This window comes from Eremomyces bilateralis (genome assembly GCF_010015585.1).
Source record: "Eremomyces bilateralis CBS 781.70 unplaced genomic scaffold P152scaffold_31, whole genome shotgun sequence".
In the NCBI taxonomy this organism is placed as follows: Eukaryota; Fungi; Ascomycota; class Dothideomycetes; order Eremomycetales; family Eremomycetaceae; genus Eremomyces; species Eremomyces bilateralis.
This window is the reverse complement of record NW_022985097.1, coordinates 103516-118763: the sequence shown is the minus strand read 5'-3', so window position 1 is coordinate 118763 and position 15248 is coordinate 103516. Positions and strand designations below refer to the sequence as shown.

The 15248-nt window shown below is 53.1% G+C and overlaps 7 protein-coding genes across 7 annotated transcripts; 3 read left to right on the top strand and 4 right to left on the bottom strand.

The window, feature by feature from the left end:
- Window positions 1–196: 196 nt before the first annotated feature.
- P152DRAFT_517272 (uncharacterized protein) lies at window positions 197–2431 on the top strand (the record flags this gene model as incomplete). The annotated part of the gene is made up of 6 exons (XM_033682999.1): window positions 197–215; window positions 264–300; window positions 354–494; window positions 548–682; window positions 732–1200; window positions 1250–2431. 6 exons carry the CDS (start codon window positions 197–199, stop codon window positions 2429–2431), a joined length of 1983 nt encoding a protein of 660 aa, XP_033530406.1.
- Window positions 2432–2614: 183 nt separating this feature from the next.
- On the bottom strand, window positions 2615–4360 carry P152DRAFT_209285 (uncharacterized protein). Its single transcript, XM_033674401.1, has one exon. The coding sequence runs from the start codon at window positions 4164–4166 to the stop codon at window positions 3018–3020; it is 1149 nt and encodes a 382-aa protein (XP_033530405.1). The 5' UTR covers window positions 4167–4360; the 3' UTR covers window positions 2615–3017.
- A 779-nt stretch (window positions 4361–5139) lies between these two features.
- Window positions 5140–5837, top strand: P152DRAFT_462171 (60S ribosomal protein L14). The gene is made up of 3 exons (XM_033680279.1): window positions 5140–5275; window positions 5367–5630; window positions 5736–5837. Exons 1-3 carry the CDS (start codon window positions 5150–5152, stop codon window positions 5784–5786), a joined length of 441 nt encoding a protein of 146 aa, XP_033530404.1. The 5' UTR covers window positions 5140–5149; the 3' UTR covers window positions 5787–5837.
- Window positions 5838–6312: 475 nt separating this feature from the next.
- Window positions 6313–8212, top strand: P152DRAFT_468797 (NAC-domain-containing protein; the record flags this gene model as incomplete). Its single annotated transcript, XM_033680845.1, has 6 exons — window positions 6313–6555; window positions 6634–6692; window positions 6747–7026; window positions 7535–7930; window positions 8041–8127; window positions 8183–8212. The coding sequence occupies 6 exons, from the start codon at window positions 6313–6315 to the stop codon at window positions 8210–8212; spliced, it is 1095 nt and encodes a 364-aa protein (XP_033530403.1).
- A 71-nt stretch (window positions 8213–8283) lies between these two features.
- P152DRAFT_209158 (short-chain dehydrogenase/reductase-like protein SDR) lies at window positions 8284–9737 on the bottom strand. The gene has a single exon (XM_033674399.1). It carries the CDS (start codon window positions 9425–9427, stop codon window positions 8534–8536), a length of 894 nt encoding a protein of 297 aa, XP_033530402.1. The 5' UTR covers window positions 9428–9737; the 3' UTR covers window positions 8284–8533.
- Window positions 9738–11208: 1471 nt separating this feature from the next.
- On the bottom strand, window positions 11209–11658 carry P152DRAFT_468795 (uncharacterized protein; the record flags this gene model as incomplete). The annotated part of the gene is made up of 1 exon (XM_033680844.1): window positions 11209–11658. The coding sequence occupies one exon, from the start codon at window positions 11656–11658 to the stop codon at window positions 11209–11211; it is 450 nt and encodes a 149-aa protein (XP_033530401.1).
- Window positions 11659–13871: 2213 nt separating this feature from the next.
- Window positions 13872–14352, bottom strand: P152DRAFT_208374 (uncharacterized protein). Its single transcript, XM_033674397.1, has one exon. The coding sequence runs from the start codon at window positions 14245–14247 to the stop codon at window positions 13957–13959; it is 291 nt and encodes a 96-aa protein (XP_033530400.1). The 5' UTR covers window positions 14248–14352; the 3' UTR covers window positions 13872–13956.
- Between the last annotated feature and the right edge of the window lie 896 nt (window positions 14353–15248).

Sequence of the window (15248 nt, the reverse complement as noted above, 5' to 3'; positions counted from 1 at the left end):
GTCCACATCCACCTCCACATCTCAGTCCTCTCATCCTCCCACTTCCTTTGCACCACGTCTCTGCATACTTCGTGCACTTCTCTCGCATTCGTTTCCATTCATAAATTTATCTTTCGTGCCCACCTTCAATTCGCTCGGTTTACTTGTGGTCTCAGCCGTTCGTTTCCAACCTCATCCCTACTCCTTCACGGTCGCCATGTTCTACATCCACGAAGGTCTGTATCCGCAGCGTTGACTTGAAACACTAAACTCACTCAAACTAGTTCTGACTGATCGCAAACATGGTGTTGCTACCGTATGGTGCGTGCTTCTCATCATCTTGCCAGTGACAGCACTGGTTAACATCCCGCTAGGCTCCTCGCCACGCTCGGCTCCAAATCCGGCGTCCGGAAACTCAATCGCCGCAATATTCAAGAAGTCAATGTACCGAAAGCCTGTGAGACGATCATTAATCCCGCCGCACCCATGGCGCTGCGATTGCAAAGCAGCCTGCTGTAAGTACCCGTCGATGTCGCCCGGTAAATCGTCTATTGACCAGCCCGTCTAGCTATGGTGTCTCACGAGCGTGCGAGAAGCAGTGCGAATATCTTCATGCGGACACGGAGACGATCTTTCGCGTCATGAATCAGGAGCTTCATGGCACGCGAAGGCTCGACATCGATCTGGAAGGCGAAAAGACCAAGTAAGCATGTCGAACGGCGTCTATTGACCTAATCCACTCACAATCTCAGGTCTACGGCCGAGAATCTCAACTTGCAAGACGATCCGACCTTCGTCCCCGAGCTCGTCCTCCAGACGTTCGATATCGACCTCTCCGATCTGCCCGGCTTCGAGCTCTCCCTCGCGGGTGACTCCCAAGAACGCAACAATTTCTCACCCCACACCTCCCAGGGCTCTCAAGGAGTCCCCAGACTCGATCTCCGATCTCCTATCGAGAGCAGCGGCATCGGCGGCTTTCAGCTGCCGGGCGCGGGGGACACCGAGCATGTCACGCTGGGGTTCGGCGACGATGAGGGGTTCGATCCGAATGTTGACTTCGGGTTCGACGCGGAGGGGAATCTGGTGGATCTGAGTGAACACCCGACCGGAACTCTGACAGCCCGGGGAACTCCAGGGCCGCTGGTTCTGGGAAGCGATGCATCGGCACGACGACGGGTGGAGGATGAACACGCGGGGGCGGCACGGCAAGCATTGCTAGGCGTGAGTGATCCCATCCGATTTTACAAGCCATGACTGAGCATCACCACAGGATGCCGACAAGATGGATCTTGACGACCTCCCGGCCCTCCAATACGACGATCTATCCGACGACCATCCAATGCCCACCACCCCCCAACAGCCCACCGAATCCTATGAAGGCTCGGTCGAAGCCGTCGCTTCCCTCCGCCCGCAGCAGCGCGCACCTCGCGTCATCCCCATGGACCACGACACCACCCTGCGTAACACGACGATCAAAGAATGGGGCCTCTCCTACGTCCCGCACATGGTCGAGGCGCGCGACCGCCGGATTCTGCAGAAAGCGAATTTTCAGGCGAAGCGGAACGCGGAGTATTGGGTTGCGGGGGTGGGGTTGGGCGGCGTCGGTGCGACGATGAAGGAGGGGTCGTTCGGGCCATTGAGCATGTTCTTTGGCGATGATCTCATCAATGCGATTGTGCCGGCCTCCGAGACGCCGAGCACTCCGACTGGGACCAGGAAGCGTAGCCGCACGGCGTTCGAGGAAGGCGAAACGGAGGAGGAAGTGAGACGAACGCGTGACGAAGTCGAGGCGGCCATGGGATACGACGACGAGATGGTCCACGCTCCCGAAGACGAAGTCGAGGTGGCTCGAGAGGCGCAGCCGGAGCTGGAGGACATCTCGATCATGATGCCGTGGAATGTCACGGCGTCGGTTCGCGGCTCGTCGGCGCATCGTCTTAGCAGCATTGCGCGCATCGCCAGCTCCATTAAGGGTCTGACGTCCCTCGGTACCACCGGTGCGCATCCTGATATCCGTCGGAGAGATACCGAGTCGCCCTTGGTCGGACGTGGCACTTCCCTTGCAAACCAGCAAATTTTCCAGCTCGGAGGCACGGGTTTCTCGAGTGACTTTGTCGGCCACGATGACTTCGCGCTAGGCGCTGACGAGCTCTCCGAGGGTGAGCAGGAACGGTTGCAGCTGCAGACCGAGAGTCAGGTGCAGCGGGCCGCGTTGGATCGAGAGTCGGACAACTTCCTGACCTTCATCCAAGCGGGAGTGGACGCGAAGCAGGAGATCGAGGACGACGTCGAACATGTCACGTTCGAGGAGCTGTTACCCCCCGAGACGACGAGCAGGATGATTGCGGCTCAGGGATTGTTTCATGTGCTGGCGCTGGGTTCGAAGAATATGGTGAGGGCGGAGCAAGAGGAGATCTTCGGCGATATTCAGATTAGATTGATCGAGGGTTGAAGGCCGGTCACCTGCTACGAGCAAGGAGATGTTTCTCCGGAAGCCGGCGCGATCAACGCCGCTGCGACGATCTGTGGCACCAACGGGAAGGGGTGGGTATTCGGAATGGGAATAGGAGGAGCAAACGGGGAGAGGGACATGATGATCTGTTTACGAATCACGAGACTACGGGGAACATGTTGCAATGTGTAGAGGTAGTGATGCCGGAGCTGTAGTATTGCTATGAGTTCTATAATACACTCCTATCCTACAATTGATCCATACTCGATATTAAACTTCAGTGTGGTAGAGTACGAGTTGCTCAAATATTCCCGCGTTCGAACTCTTTCCCATCCTGATTCTCCAACGAAATACAGCAAAGGAGCAGAATACTCAGATGACTCGGAAAATAAAAATAAAAAAACGAAATGAAGAACGAGACGAGTTGAAGTTGAGGAACGAGATATGTAAGCGGTACGGAAGTTAGTCGAACAAGTCCTCGGTGAGGTGCAGCCTCGATTTTGTTAGCCGCTTCATAACATCGGTCGCATGACTTCGACAAAATGATAAATTATGTCCAAGGTCCTAATTAGGCCGGTTCCGCAACTTACAGATCGTTGAAGAACTCAGGCGCTCTCAGAGGAACTGCGTCGTTCTCTTGAAGAACTTGTCTCCAAACGACATGAGCAACATCATCAAGATGATTAAATGCAGGGTCCAGTATCTCGAAGAGGTCGAAGATGTCCATATGAATCCTTTCGCGGTCCTTCCGTGCTTCGTACTCCAAAGCTTCAGTGCACCATGTATTTAGGAAGACATCACGATCGCTAGTTTGCTTCTTGTCGAGGGGAACTCTCCAAGGATCGTAGCATGGATCGAGATAGTCAGTAATGTGACCGGCATTGTATCGAGCCAAAAGGACAGCAAGGACAATCTTCTTGTCGAAATTGTTGTCCAAAAGCGTTTCCCTGACAACTCTGCTGGACGGCACCACAGATAAACATTTGAGAAGAAGGAAAATGGCCCAGTAATGGCGCTCTTGTATAGCGTCATCAAGTCCCCGAGCGGCGATTTCCTCTCCAGCGGTGCCCTGAACTGTGGAACGCCAGCCGTAATGCATGAGAGAGCATGCGAGTGTTACCTTTTCCAGGGTCCATGGCCCATGAAGAACTTTGGAAGGCAAGCTGTGATTCAGGACGGGGAAGAGTACCTCGCATTGTGCTGTTCTTCCACATGGGCAACAATTTGTCCCAACTTGTTTGGCCGTGAAATAAAAGCCCACGTCAGCAAAAGGACGAAAGGATTGGATGCAAGCAGGGCATGCATAGTGCAGCGAATGAGCGGGACCTCGCCCTGGTTCTGGGTTGAGCACACTATCAACACACTTCTTGAAGAAGCTTGCGGTGAAGAAGCGGGCATTGACAAGGCGCAAATACTCTTTCTGGAAATCCTTGCTCTTGATGTTGGGAGCGGCGAAACTCCAGAGAAAATCCGCTGCGAAATTGACGAGTGTCCCTTCGTGCGACAACCGAGAACCTAGGCGTGGCGAACAACAAGGTAGAGCAGTGCTACGTGACAAAAGGAAGATCTTCTCGAGCAGCTCGTTGGGAAGTGATTCCAATGGAGAGGGCCGGTGACGAATCACTGGATTGCCTTTGTTGTGTCTTCGGGAGCTCGAGGGCTGCTTGGATCTGCCTGGAGTCCTTTGCAAGGACGCCGGCTCCCTACGTGCAGGTTTCCGGCGGTGCTCAGGCATTTCTGCTGGTCTGGGTTGCGACCGGCTCAAGGGAATGCTATCTCTCGACAACTCGCATATGGGCACTCATCCTATTCTCACGGTCAGTCAAAGTACCACCAATGTGCTGTAGCAAGAAATAAATGTGAGTTGCGCCCCTCAGCGATCTTGGTGTAACTGAAATAATCATGCCCCGTAAGGTCAGATACTATCTAGTTGAGTTCTAATCATTGGGCAGGAATGGATGAAAGTGAGTCAAAAAAATGGAAGAGCAACTTACGGGACAACGACAAGGTTGGAGGCCCGAAGAAATGGTCTCGACCTTAGACGGAGGAACTATCCGTCGGGATGTCTAGCCTGCAAGCATTAAATCAGCAAGCAATCTGACAAAGTGTGTGAACCAGAAACATGTAGACGGTGAAATTCAGAATATGTGAGATATTAAATATCATACGCTCAGTGCCGTTAAGAGAACCTAGGCGTGGCCTCCGACAACTGCAGTCAATCGCAAATTTGTATCCTCATGAAAGTGAAGTGTGCTTGGAGGAAAGTTTCACGTACCTTGAAGATCTGTTAGAGAGAATCTCTAAGGAGAGTCTCTCACTAGGTGTCCCTAGTTCATTCCATTCGAGCTTGGAGCATTGCCTATTTCCAAAGCTTCAGTGCCCGTAGATGGGATGCTATGCCCATTGTGTGGAGGGAAGATGAAGAATCAAACTGAATCCGAAAAAAGAAAACCTGGACTTGAGTAAGCTAGCACGTGACGTGGTGCATGGATTCATTGTCTTGGCGGTTCACACAAATTTATCGTCGAATTTCGCACATCGAGCGACACACGTGATCCACCAAAAATTAAGCGACCAGCTCTCTTCAACCTCAACCTCGAAACCGGCATTACAACGTCACGACAGCACATACTCATACCCTTCGCCCCAATCAAACTGTATGTTGCATTGGCATTCGACATTATACCAGAATACTGATCATCGCAGAAGTCTGTCACCATGGGCGACGCCACCGTTGTTACGAGCAGTTGGAGACTGGTGGAGGTTGGACGGGTCGTTCTCTTCGCCGGCGGTCCCTACGATGGCCGGTTAGCAGCAATTGTCGAGATCATCGATCACAAGCGCGTACGTAGCCACCGCATAGCATCCCAGGCCCCGGTTCCGCGATGCAAGAATGATGAAGGTCGAGTGTTCTGTGGCTAAGCATGATTTGCAGGTTCTCATCGATGGACCATCAGCGAGCGCAGACAAGGTCGTTCCCCGACACTCCGCTGCCCTTGCTGGACTTTCCCTCACTCCGATCGTCATCCCCAAGCTCCCGCGAGCCATCGGTAACGCTGGGCTGAAGACGAAGTGGAACGAGGCTCAGGTTGAGAAGACCTTTGCTGAGAGCGCGTGGGCGAAGACGAGGGCACGAAAGGACAAGCGAAAGACCCTCAATGACTTCGAGAGGTACAAGGTCATGAGACTGCAGAAGCAGGTACGTTCGACAATCCAAGCATGATGTGGCAAGCTCAATTGCTTCTATGATATTGGACCTCCGAAAAGTCCCCTTGTAGACGGCTAATCTATCTCTCATCTACAGAAGCGATTCGCGGAGAAGGTTGCGCTGGCCAAGGTCCGAGCAAGTGCTTAGGTGCAGTCAGGGTGACGAGTGATGGCGCACGATTCTTTCTATCTTGCATGGTCGGCACGGCGTGTATATCTGCTTCACATGGGTAAAGCTTGAGAATCAAAAAGACACCAAGAGGGTGTCATTTCCTGCCAAGCAAAACAGCGAGTATTGAGTTCTTGCAATATTATCAAACAGTGACTGGAGCATTCATGTCCAACCCCGTGCTCATTTCCATGCCCAGTAGTGGGATCTATGGCCAAGGGATCGGGGTAGCATAATTAAAATTGTTAAATATGCACGGGAATGACAAGAAATTCAAAATCGTAAATCCAAAGACGCTCCATATCGTAGAATTCTGTCGTGGTGTGCCTTAAACGTTGAAGTTATCCATTTGCACTTTCGCTGTGCTGGAGATCTCCGCCATCCCAAAACCTCGCTAAATTTGTCGTGGTGCGAAACTTCACTTCACATCCCAGCTCTCCCATAACAACTGAACCACCCCCACAACATCTCCCACCACCTCGCACCTTCGACACCTATCGCCAAAATGTCGAGCTCAAGAATCGAAGAGCTCCCTGATGAGCCGGAAAAGAAGATCGCTGAGGTTGAAGATGCTTCCGACAGCTCCGACTCCGAGCCCGAAGTTGAGGAGGGCGAGGCCAGCATTCCCGCCGGTTCGGCTGTGACCATCCATTCGCGTAATGAGAAGAAAGCGCGAAAGGCCATTTCGAAGCTTGGTTTAAAGCACGTTGAGGGTATTACCCGTGTTACATTGAGGAGGCCCAAGAACGTAAGCCATCCATTTTCCCAAGATCTCACGATTGCCGTTGAAGATGTGAAGGATACGGTGAGCTAATATGGGGTCCAGATTCTGTTCGTTATCAACAACCCGGATGTCTACAAGTCTCCTTCCAGCAACACTTGGATGTAAGTCGATCAAGCAAGTACAGCATACCACGGCAGCGACTAACAAACGCTCAGCATCTTCGGCGAGGCCAAGATTGAGGACCTGAACTCCCAAGCTCAAGCCGCCGCTGCCCAACAGCTATCCCAAGCCGCTGATGCCGACCCCCACGCCGGCCACGACCACGGCGACAAGAAGATCGAGGCGGGTGAGGCCAAGAAGGAGGAGGAGGAAGATGATGGCGAGGAGGTCGATGAATCGGGTCTGGAGACCAAGGACATCGAGCTGGTCATGCAGCAGGCGAACGTGTCACGAAAGAAGGCCGTGAGCGCGCTGAAGGAGAACGACAATGACATTGTCAACTCCATCATGGCACTGAGCACATGATTTGCTTCATGGTGATCCTGTTGCTGGCGTGGTTTTGCCGATGATAACCATTGCTTCAAAAGCCAATGTGATCCGCTCATGGACATGTACATTTCATACCTATTGGACCCAGGAGTCTGGTAAATGAAAAGCTTCGGAGACTCGGTCAACTTCAATCAATTGAGCAGAATCAACTTCGCAAATCCTACGTGCATATCGTGACATTTCATCCCAATTGCCCTTGTCAATCCATCGCTCGCCAAGGGAGTCGCCATATTCGGATCCGGCCCGCGGAAGCGGTCACGTGATCATGTGCCAAGTGCGAGAACTTCCGCAGTCAACCTCAACTTTAGCTCCTGTCAACAGCTTCCATCTTCCAAGCAACCCGCAACACTTCAAAATCCATCATCATGGCGGTAGGAGTACGTTCTCCCCATCTCCAATAACCCATTAGCCCAAGATATCGTGTGATCGACGCTAACTTGGCCGTCAATTGCAGCGTAGCGCCACCCTCAAGCTCGATTGGACCCGACTCGGGACCCAGCTCGGCCTACGAGGCAACACCGCGAACGCCCTCGCATCCTTCAAGAAGCGCAACGATGACGCACGCCGCAAGGTCCAGATGCTCTCGGAGCTGCCGCAGTCGGTCGACTTCGCCCACTTCCGCTCTTCGCTGAAGAACACCGCCGTGGTCGACGAGATCGAACGGCGCTTCAAGGACTTCAAGCCGGCGACGTACGATGTGCAGCGGCAACTGAAGGCCATCGATGCATTTGAGGCACAGGCGGTGAAGAGTGCTGAGGAGACGAAGACGGTGGTAGATGCGGAGTTGAAGGATTTGGAGAAGACGTTGAGGAATATTGAGGAGGCTAGGCCGTTTGACGATCTCACTGTGGTGCGTATATTATCCACGCTACCTCCTGTCGACAGTACTCTACGTGCTGTGTCGAGGGTTCGGTGCTTCTTGGGACGACGAATGGTTGCTGATATGATGTGAAACTGCAGGAGGAAGTCGCTGCCGCCCGACCCGATATCGACAAGCGAACAGAACAACTTGTCTCCAAGGGACAATGGCAGGTTCCGGGCTACAAGGTATGTCAATCCTGTGTCTAATTCAAGCAGAATCAGACCGCTAACACCCGCTCAGGAGAAATTCGGTGATTTGGCGCTTCTCTAAATCTATCGCGGATAGACTCAATAGCAGATCGATCCCTTTCCTCTGTTCGACGAATGTGTATATAAGCGCCAACTAGACGATTCAGAAATCCTTTTCCGACAGCTTCCAAGTCCAATGTGATCAGATATGCCATTGATGTACATTGACCTTCACCCTAGATATCCTTTGCCAAGACGTCACTAGTCATATGTTCCAGCTTCAAAGTCTAATACTCGGATGTGCGTTTATTTACATCATCAGCTTTGCCTTCAAGAGATCCTTTGCCGAAATTTCGCGGTCATATATTCCAGCTTCAAAGTCTATATTCAGATGTGCGTTTATTTACATCGTCAGCTTTGCCTTCAAGAGATCTTTCGCAACAATTTCGTCCTTCATGCCCTCCAGTTCCGCCATATCCCATTCCACACTGATATATCTTCCGTTCATCCAGTCCCTCTTCCCCCTCACCAACCACACGAGAGTGTTTGCCGGCAGTTCTACCGCGGAGTTTAAGAGAGAATGCCATTTGTCTGGCATATTCCGTGCAAGTTCCGTTGAGACTCCGCCTGGGTGGACCGCCACAGCCACCAGGCCCTCGCTCTCATACTCTTTCGTCAGCCGTTCCGTGAAGCCCATCACGGCCAACTTCGCCGTTTGGTATGCCGTCGAGCCCTCAGCAAGGAACGTTGCGCCAATGCTGCTCATATTCATCACGAACTTCAACCCGCCCTTTTTCTTCAAGAGCAGGGGCAGCACGAACTTCGTGCAGAGATAGGTTCCCAGGATGTTCACTTCCCACGACTTCCACCACTCCTTGGCATCCATGTTCGTGTCGCCCACGTTCACCCACTTCTCGAGATACCCCGCGTTGTTGATGAGCACGTCAACCTCTCCGAACTGCGCTTCCACCTGGGCGACCATCTTCTGGACGCTTTCCTCGCTCGCCACGTCCAAATACAGTGCCAGGACATTTGGGGCGTCCCGATTCTCCTTCTTCGCCGCCGCGAGCACCTCCGCTTTCACCGCGTCCAGCGGGGATCGGGCGCCGATGATGATGTTCGAGGCGCCGGCACGGGCATAGCTGATGGCGGTGGCGCGGCCGATGCCCTTGGAGGCACCGGTGATGAGGATGGTGCGGTTGGTGAGTGTGGGGCCGGATAGGGGGTCGATGGCGGGATAGGTGTCCGTGTGGTACGTTGGAGTGAAGGAAAGGAGTTTGGACATGTAGTCGGTCATTGTAATGGTGGGAAGGCGAGGTTTCAGTAAGTGAGCTGAGACAATGTGAGAGAGGATTCAGTTAGATGTCAAGTCCCAATAGTGCTTGGGGTTTCCATCAGGTATTTTAAATTTATACCTTTCCATTTCATGAAAGCACCTAAATTGGAGAAAGGCCATCGTATAGTCCCTAGCCCTTTTCCACGACTACTTTGACGATCCCTTTGGTGTTTGACCCGTGTGATCTCATTTACATAGACCATTTCCACTAGTATACCGTAAGTTTGAGTGACTATCTGCAATTATACTCTCAAGCTCTTCGAAAACCATGGGGTGTTCCGGACATAGCGAGCAACCATTGTCAAGGCCGGGCATGCCAGGTCCGATTCAAGCAATAATACTCCCAAGCTCTTCGAAAACCATGGGAAGTTTCGGACATAGCGAGCAACCATTGTCCAGGCTGGGCTTGGCATGTCCGATTCAGGCAATACTGTTCGTCCAGTTGTGCTAGACCGATATCCCCGAGTCACAGACAGGCAATACGTAAATGCTGAGCACGAAATACGGAGTACGTACTTCGCTATGAGGACTAGCTAAACAAGAGTTCGTCCTCAATTATGATATATTTCTATAAACGGCAAGTAAATTTGCCTCATCACAGCGATGTGCATGAAATAGGCACGTGCAAGGGTCTGCCGCGCCCTGAGGCCCTCTGGTCAAATCTGGTCTGCAAAAGTCGCTCCAGTGTCATTGGTACTCAATCAATTGCGGTGCACCTTTTCTTCATGGAGAAATTCACAAGCCAACCCAACCATTTTCAAACCAAGTTCAGTCAAGTGTTTGAGTGCGCAGTGCTGACTGATCTGACATGCGACTGCCGACTCGGTGTTCTCCGATATCAGTCGCCTTTCAACAGTCTCAATAGTTTCCGTGATTACACCCCCTGAATGGAACCGTTGATGAGCTAAGTTGATATAGATGACGAGAAGAATAAGAAAGTCCTGGCGAATGGCAAAGTAGCCTAATGCGGTGCACCTTCTACCAATTCTGGATGTATGGAGGGATCAGGGAGTAATGAGCTAGATAAAAGAGCAGGGCACCAAATGACGTTTCGGTGATATAGTAAAGTTCATCGGATTTTCAGAGGTTCCTTAACTCCGGTCATGATAGTCACCAGCTTAGCCTTTGACTTTGCCATGAGAGAGGACTTGGATAGGAAGGGGGTATAAATTGATAGGCATTAGAGCCTCCACTCAATTCAATTCAAGCTATACACACCAATAAAATGTGCGGTGCCGCGAGGCATATCCCATCTCAAACATCACAGCTTTAGCTAACAGGCTCTTTAAACGGGAAGAGAAATAGTAAGATAAGACATTGCAAAACAGAAGCCGCCTTTCCATCCGTGCCGTGAGGCGAACCGATCTTTGTTTTTGTAGGACGCCATGAGCCGCAGCCCTCAGGGGCTTGCTCGTGGAGTACCGCTCTGTTGTGCGAGACTTGAGTGTCCAAAGTCATAATCATTGGCCGTGAGGCAAGAATATAATGATAACCAAGACGGAGTAGAAGGAAAAAAATTCAAAAAGAATAAGTGACGCCAGACAAGAGACCTCGGCTCCAGTCCGAACGAAGAACAAATATCGATATGGTTGAAATCTTCGGCTCGCGCCGTTGAACTGTCTTGTTTGCTGCGAGGCACCCGTCTTAAATCCATCTCAACCCCTCTTTCTTTAGCATATTTTCCTCTGGGTATCAGGATTAAGGGAACGTGAGGGAATGGACACCCAGTGCCACATCCCCGCTTACCTCCCCACCCTCCTATCCAACGCCTCCACCCTCGCCCGATACCCCTTCACGATCTCCCCGATCCGCTTGATCTTCTCAAACTCCATCTGCAGCTCCTCGATCTGGTCGCACAGCTGCTGAAACTGCTCGATGGCGGCGTCCGCGTCGCCGACGACGTTGCCCGCGCGGTCGTATTGCAGCTGCGTGGCCTGCTGGGTCTGCGCGTGCAGGGCGGCCCAGCGGCGCTGAATCTCGTGGATGACGCGGTCGAGGTGGGCGGAGAGGGCGGCGAGGGAGGAAGGGTCGAGGAGGAGGCGACCCTGCGAGGAGGCGGCGGAGGCGGCGCGGGAGGAGGTGGATTGGGGGGCGGACTGTTGGAGGGCGGCGGTTTGGTGGTAGCGGAGGAGTTGGACTTCGTGGGTGCTGAGGCCGAGTTGGGTGTCGTTGACGGAGTTGGCGGTGGACATGGAGAGGGGAGGGGAGGGGGTGGTGGTGGTCGTGTGGATGGAGGTGGAGGTGGGCGTGCGGACTACGAGGATGAGAAGAGTTGGGGCAGGAGCCGCGGAGGTGAGCGGAGTTCCCTTTTTATGCGGTAGTCGAAGAGCGTATAGGTGGATTTCGATGCCGTGTTGAACACCTTGTTCGTGTCAATTGAATCCCACTGACAATGGGTAGAATGTCTGATGCACTTTGCGATGCTGCCAACAATTGAAGACCAAGCATGATTTCGTCCCGCGCTTCTCCACGATTGGAGTGTCGTCGTTCTTTGTCAATGTTTGTAAGTGGTTCGTTGCCGAGCGTTGAGATATCGAACTTCGAAGCGGTAGGAAGTCGTTCGCATTTTCGGGACAATTGTTCAATCGCAACGATGGTGGTGGAGGGGACGGTCGCAAGTCTCAACGCTTTTGACGTTCCTTTCGTTTTCTCGCACCGCGTTATATCATTGGATCAAAATCAGCGGGCTCGATTCGCGAAGCGTGGGCCGTTTCGACTGGAGGACGAGATGGGCGGCGTGAGAGTAAATGGAACCCGGAAGTTGGGCGTCGACGATCCAGGCGGACGGACTCTTAAACCGCACCGAAAGCGATAGGAGTCGGTGGTGATACAAATCGATCTTGTGGTTCTCGTGCGCCAATCGAGCGAGAGAGGGATGGCGTGAAGGTAGAGGAAGTCAACGCGACACCGGTCCAGAAGAGGGATAAAAGGGATTCGGTTTGGCTTGACTCGTGGTTCGACTCGTGGTGTGAAGATTCAGATGTTCTCATTTCTAATTTCTTTTTCTTGGTTCCCCCTCCTCCATTACTCCCTTGCCGACCGGAAGATCTCACTACGCTTCTCACGACCGAGACAATCAGACGAGGTTCCGAAATGCAATTGACAGGGCGGATGCGAGACATCCAGATTATTCCTCGCATGTGGAGCGGCTGCAGGGAACTACTACTTTAGCCAACTAGTTAGGAAATGGGCTGCACAATTGCCTAGGCCGTACGTAGGGACTCAAGGGAGACATCGGATTGCAGGGAACAAGGAGACAACGTCATGAAAGATTGAAGACAGAGAAGCGCTGCGACCGAGTGGAGACGTGCTATGTTTGATGTTCCGCATTATTTGACGCCTCCGAAGCACGAACGAATACCATATTAACAACTTACGGAATAACGAGCCATCCAGGAGAGGAGTGCTCCTTTCCGCGTCGTTCATTGCGCCGAGCTCATTCTCCCGAACCATCCAGCGCACTCCCTCAATCTCTCCATCGCGCCTAGATCCCATCACCGAACTTTCTGATCCCATCTCCCCGTCGACCCCGGTGGATGCTTTAATCTATCCGCGGCATATGATGTCTGTCTGGTGACACCCGAAACCGCGGTGGTAAGCGCAGCCGATTCGCTAGGGAGGTGAGAGACGGAACGGGGCAGGGTTACCAGATTGGGCGATGGGGGAAGAGGACGGTACGTACCGTGCGCGTGGTATAATACGCGATAGACGAGGCTTCGACATAGAGGTACAGTTTTAAGGAGAGAGGGTAGCGCTCATGCAAACCGTACCGAAATAAGACATGGACGACTTGCGGATGAAGCAACGAACTTTAAAGATCCACGAGCTGTGTAGCAATGACTGGCGTGATATAGCGATATCAATCCCCTTTCATCTTCTGTCATACCCGTACGTTATATCAAGCCGACATATTCCAAGGTTTCTTCGGATTGATCGAGCCCTAGGAGGATTAAAGGGGCGACCGTACTCCGTACAATACCGTTGTAGCCTGCTAGCTAAACGCGCCCGCTCCACTGTTCACTGTTGTGATTTGTGATCCGTTCGGGTCGATAAAAATAAACGCCAGATGGCCATAATGGCGCCTGTTATGCATCAGGTAGGCTTAGGTACAGGTGTTGAGGAAAAGGGGGATGCTGCAGGACAGGTTCTCCTGAAGTGTCGACTGCATGTGTCGTCAATATGACTGAGGTCGATTTCTGGTTCACTTGACGGTAGTCTACCAAATTCCACGACTGTCTGTGATCCAGGTTGATACCGGTACCTTACACAAGACGAAGTGCCCATCTCCCATCTGGCATTACAGGTATGATTCGCATACATCACTAAGCAGCCCAAGAACGAAGAAAAACGATATTACAGATCTTCACCAAACAATGTCAAGTTGATCGTCCTCACTTTCTTAACTCATCGAAGACTTCGATTCTCAAAACCTACACTACACTACTTACTATCGGTCAGACGCATCCATTCGAAAATGGACACAGGAGTATCTAAGGTAAGGGCCGATCCCATGCGCCAAATGGCTGCAACGGAATCGTAACCCCTTTGCGAGGTACGATAAGGAGAGGTTGGGGGATGGTATAAGTACTGTCTCGTCGTACACGTGCCGCTACCGCCCACACATCCACCACCGCCACCGCCGACCCCACCGCCACCGTGGTTCGGCTACAAAACACGTCTCCCGCATCCTCGAAAAAGCGCAGCGCGATGAAAAAACGAAAGTGGAACAGAGGAAGGAACCCAAATGAAAGACAGGTGATTAAACTCCGGTATGACTCCATCCCGCTCCGATTTCCGTTTCGGCCACGCCCCGTTCAGCGACCACACATGCGCGGGAATAGAGAGGGTATGACTAGGTATGGTAGGAGAGGGAAAGAAAAAGGGTTGGAGGGTGGGGTGTGAGGAATTTACAAGGACACCATCCGACATCGCTCCCCTGAATAATTCGCGCAAAAGCGATCAATGTTGGTAGACGTACGGTGGTGATGGAATTACTGCCCATCCCACATCCCCACGCCACCGTCCACGCTCACATAACCCGCCGCCTCCCGCCCAATACACGTCCTCTTCCGCTGCCCGCTCCACCCCCCACTCCTCGGCGACCGCATCGGTCGCGTCAGCGGACTCGGCGTCAGCAGATCGCACGTCAGCGCCGATGAGGTCGACGACGCTTTCGGCGTCGCGACGCAGCGGGTTGGCGACAGCAGGAAGCTGGACGCCAGGCACGAGTCGGTAATGACCTCGGGGAAGCCGCGCGACGCGCTGCGGGTCGTGGAGGTCGAGCTGGGCGAGATGCTTTCGCGGCGGGAGCGGCGCTCGTCGCGGTCCGCGGCAGCTTGGAGGAGGCTGCGGACGTTGTGTTGGAGGGAGGAGAGGTCGGCGGAGCTGCGGCCGCGCTTGCGGGTGGAGGATTTAGTGGGTGTAAAGGTAGCGGGTGGAGTGTGCTCGTGGATGGGGGTGGCGTAGAGTTTGGTGCGGTAGGGGATCGGGGTCTTGTTGCTGGAGCTGGTGCCGCCGATGTGGAAGCCTGAGAAGTCCGGTGCGTCAACAGGGAGGTCGAGAGGGACAGGGGTGGCACCATCGAGGCTTGATGTGTCATCCGCACCGGATGAGTAGTAGGGGGGTTCGGAATCGTGTTCTTTAATGGTAACACGGTCGGCAAACGTGCCGAGGCCGGCGGGCTTCAGGGGACAAGAAGTCGCAGAGCGAAGGGCCGCGACGCGGCAGAGCCGCATGGTCGGGTTGCTTGCGCAGGAGCTAGCCGAGCTGATGGAGCTGGCCC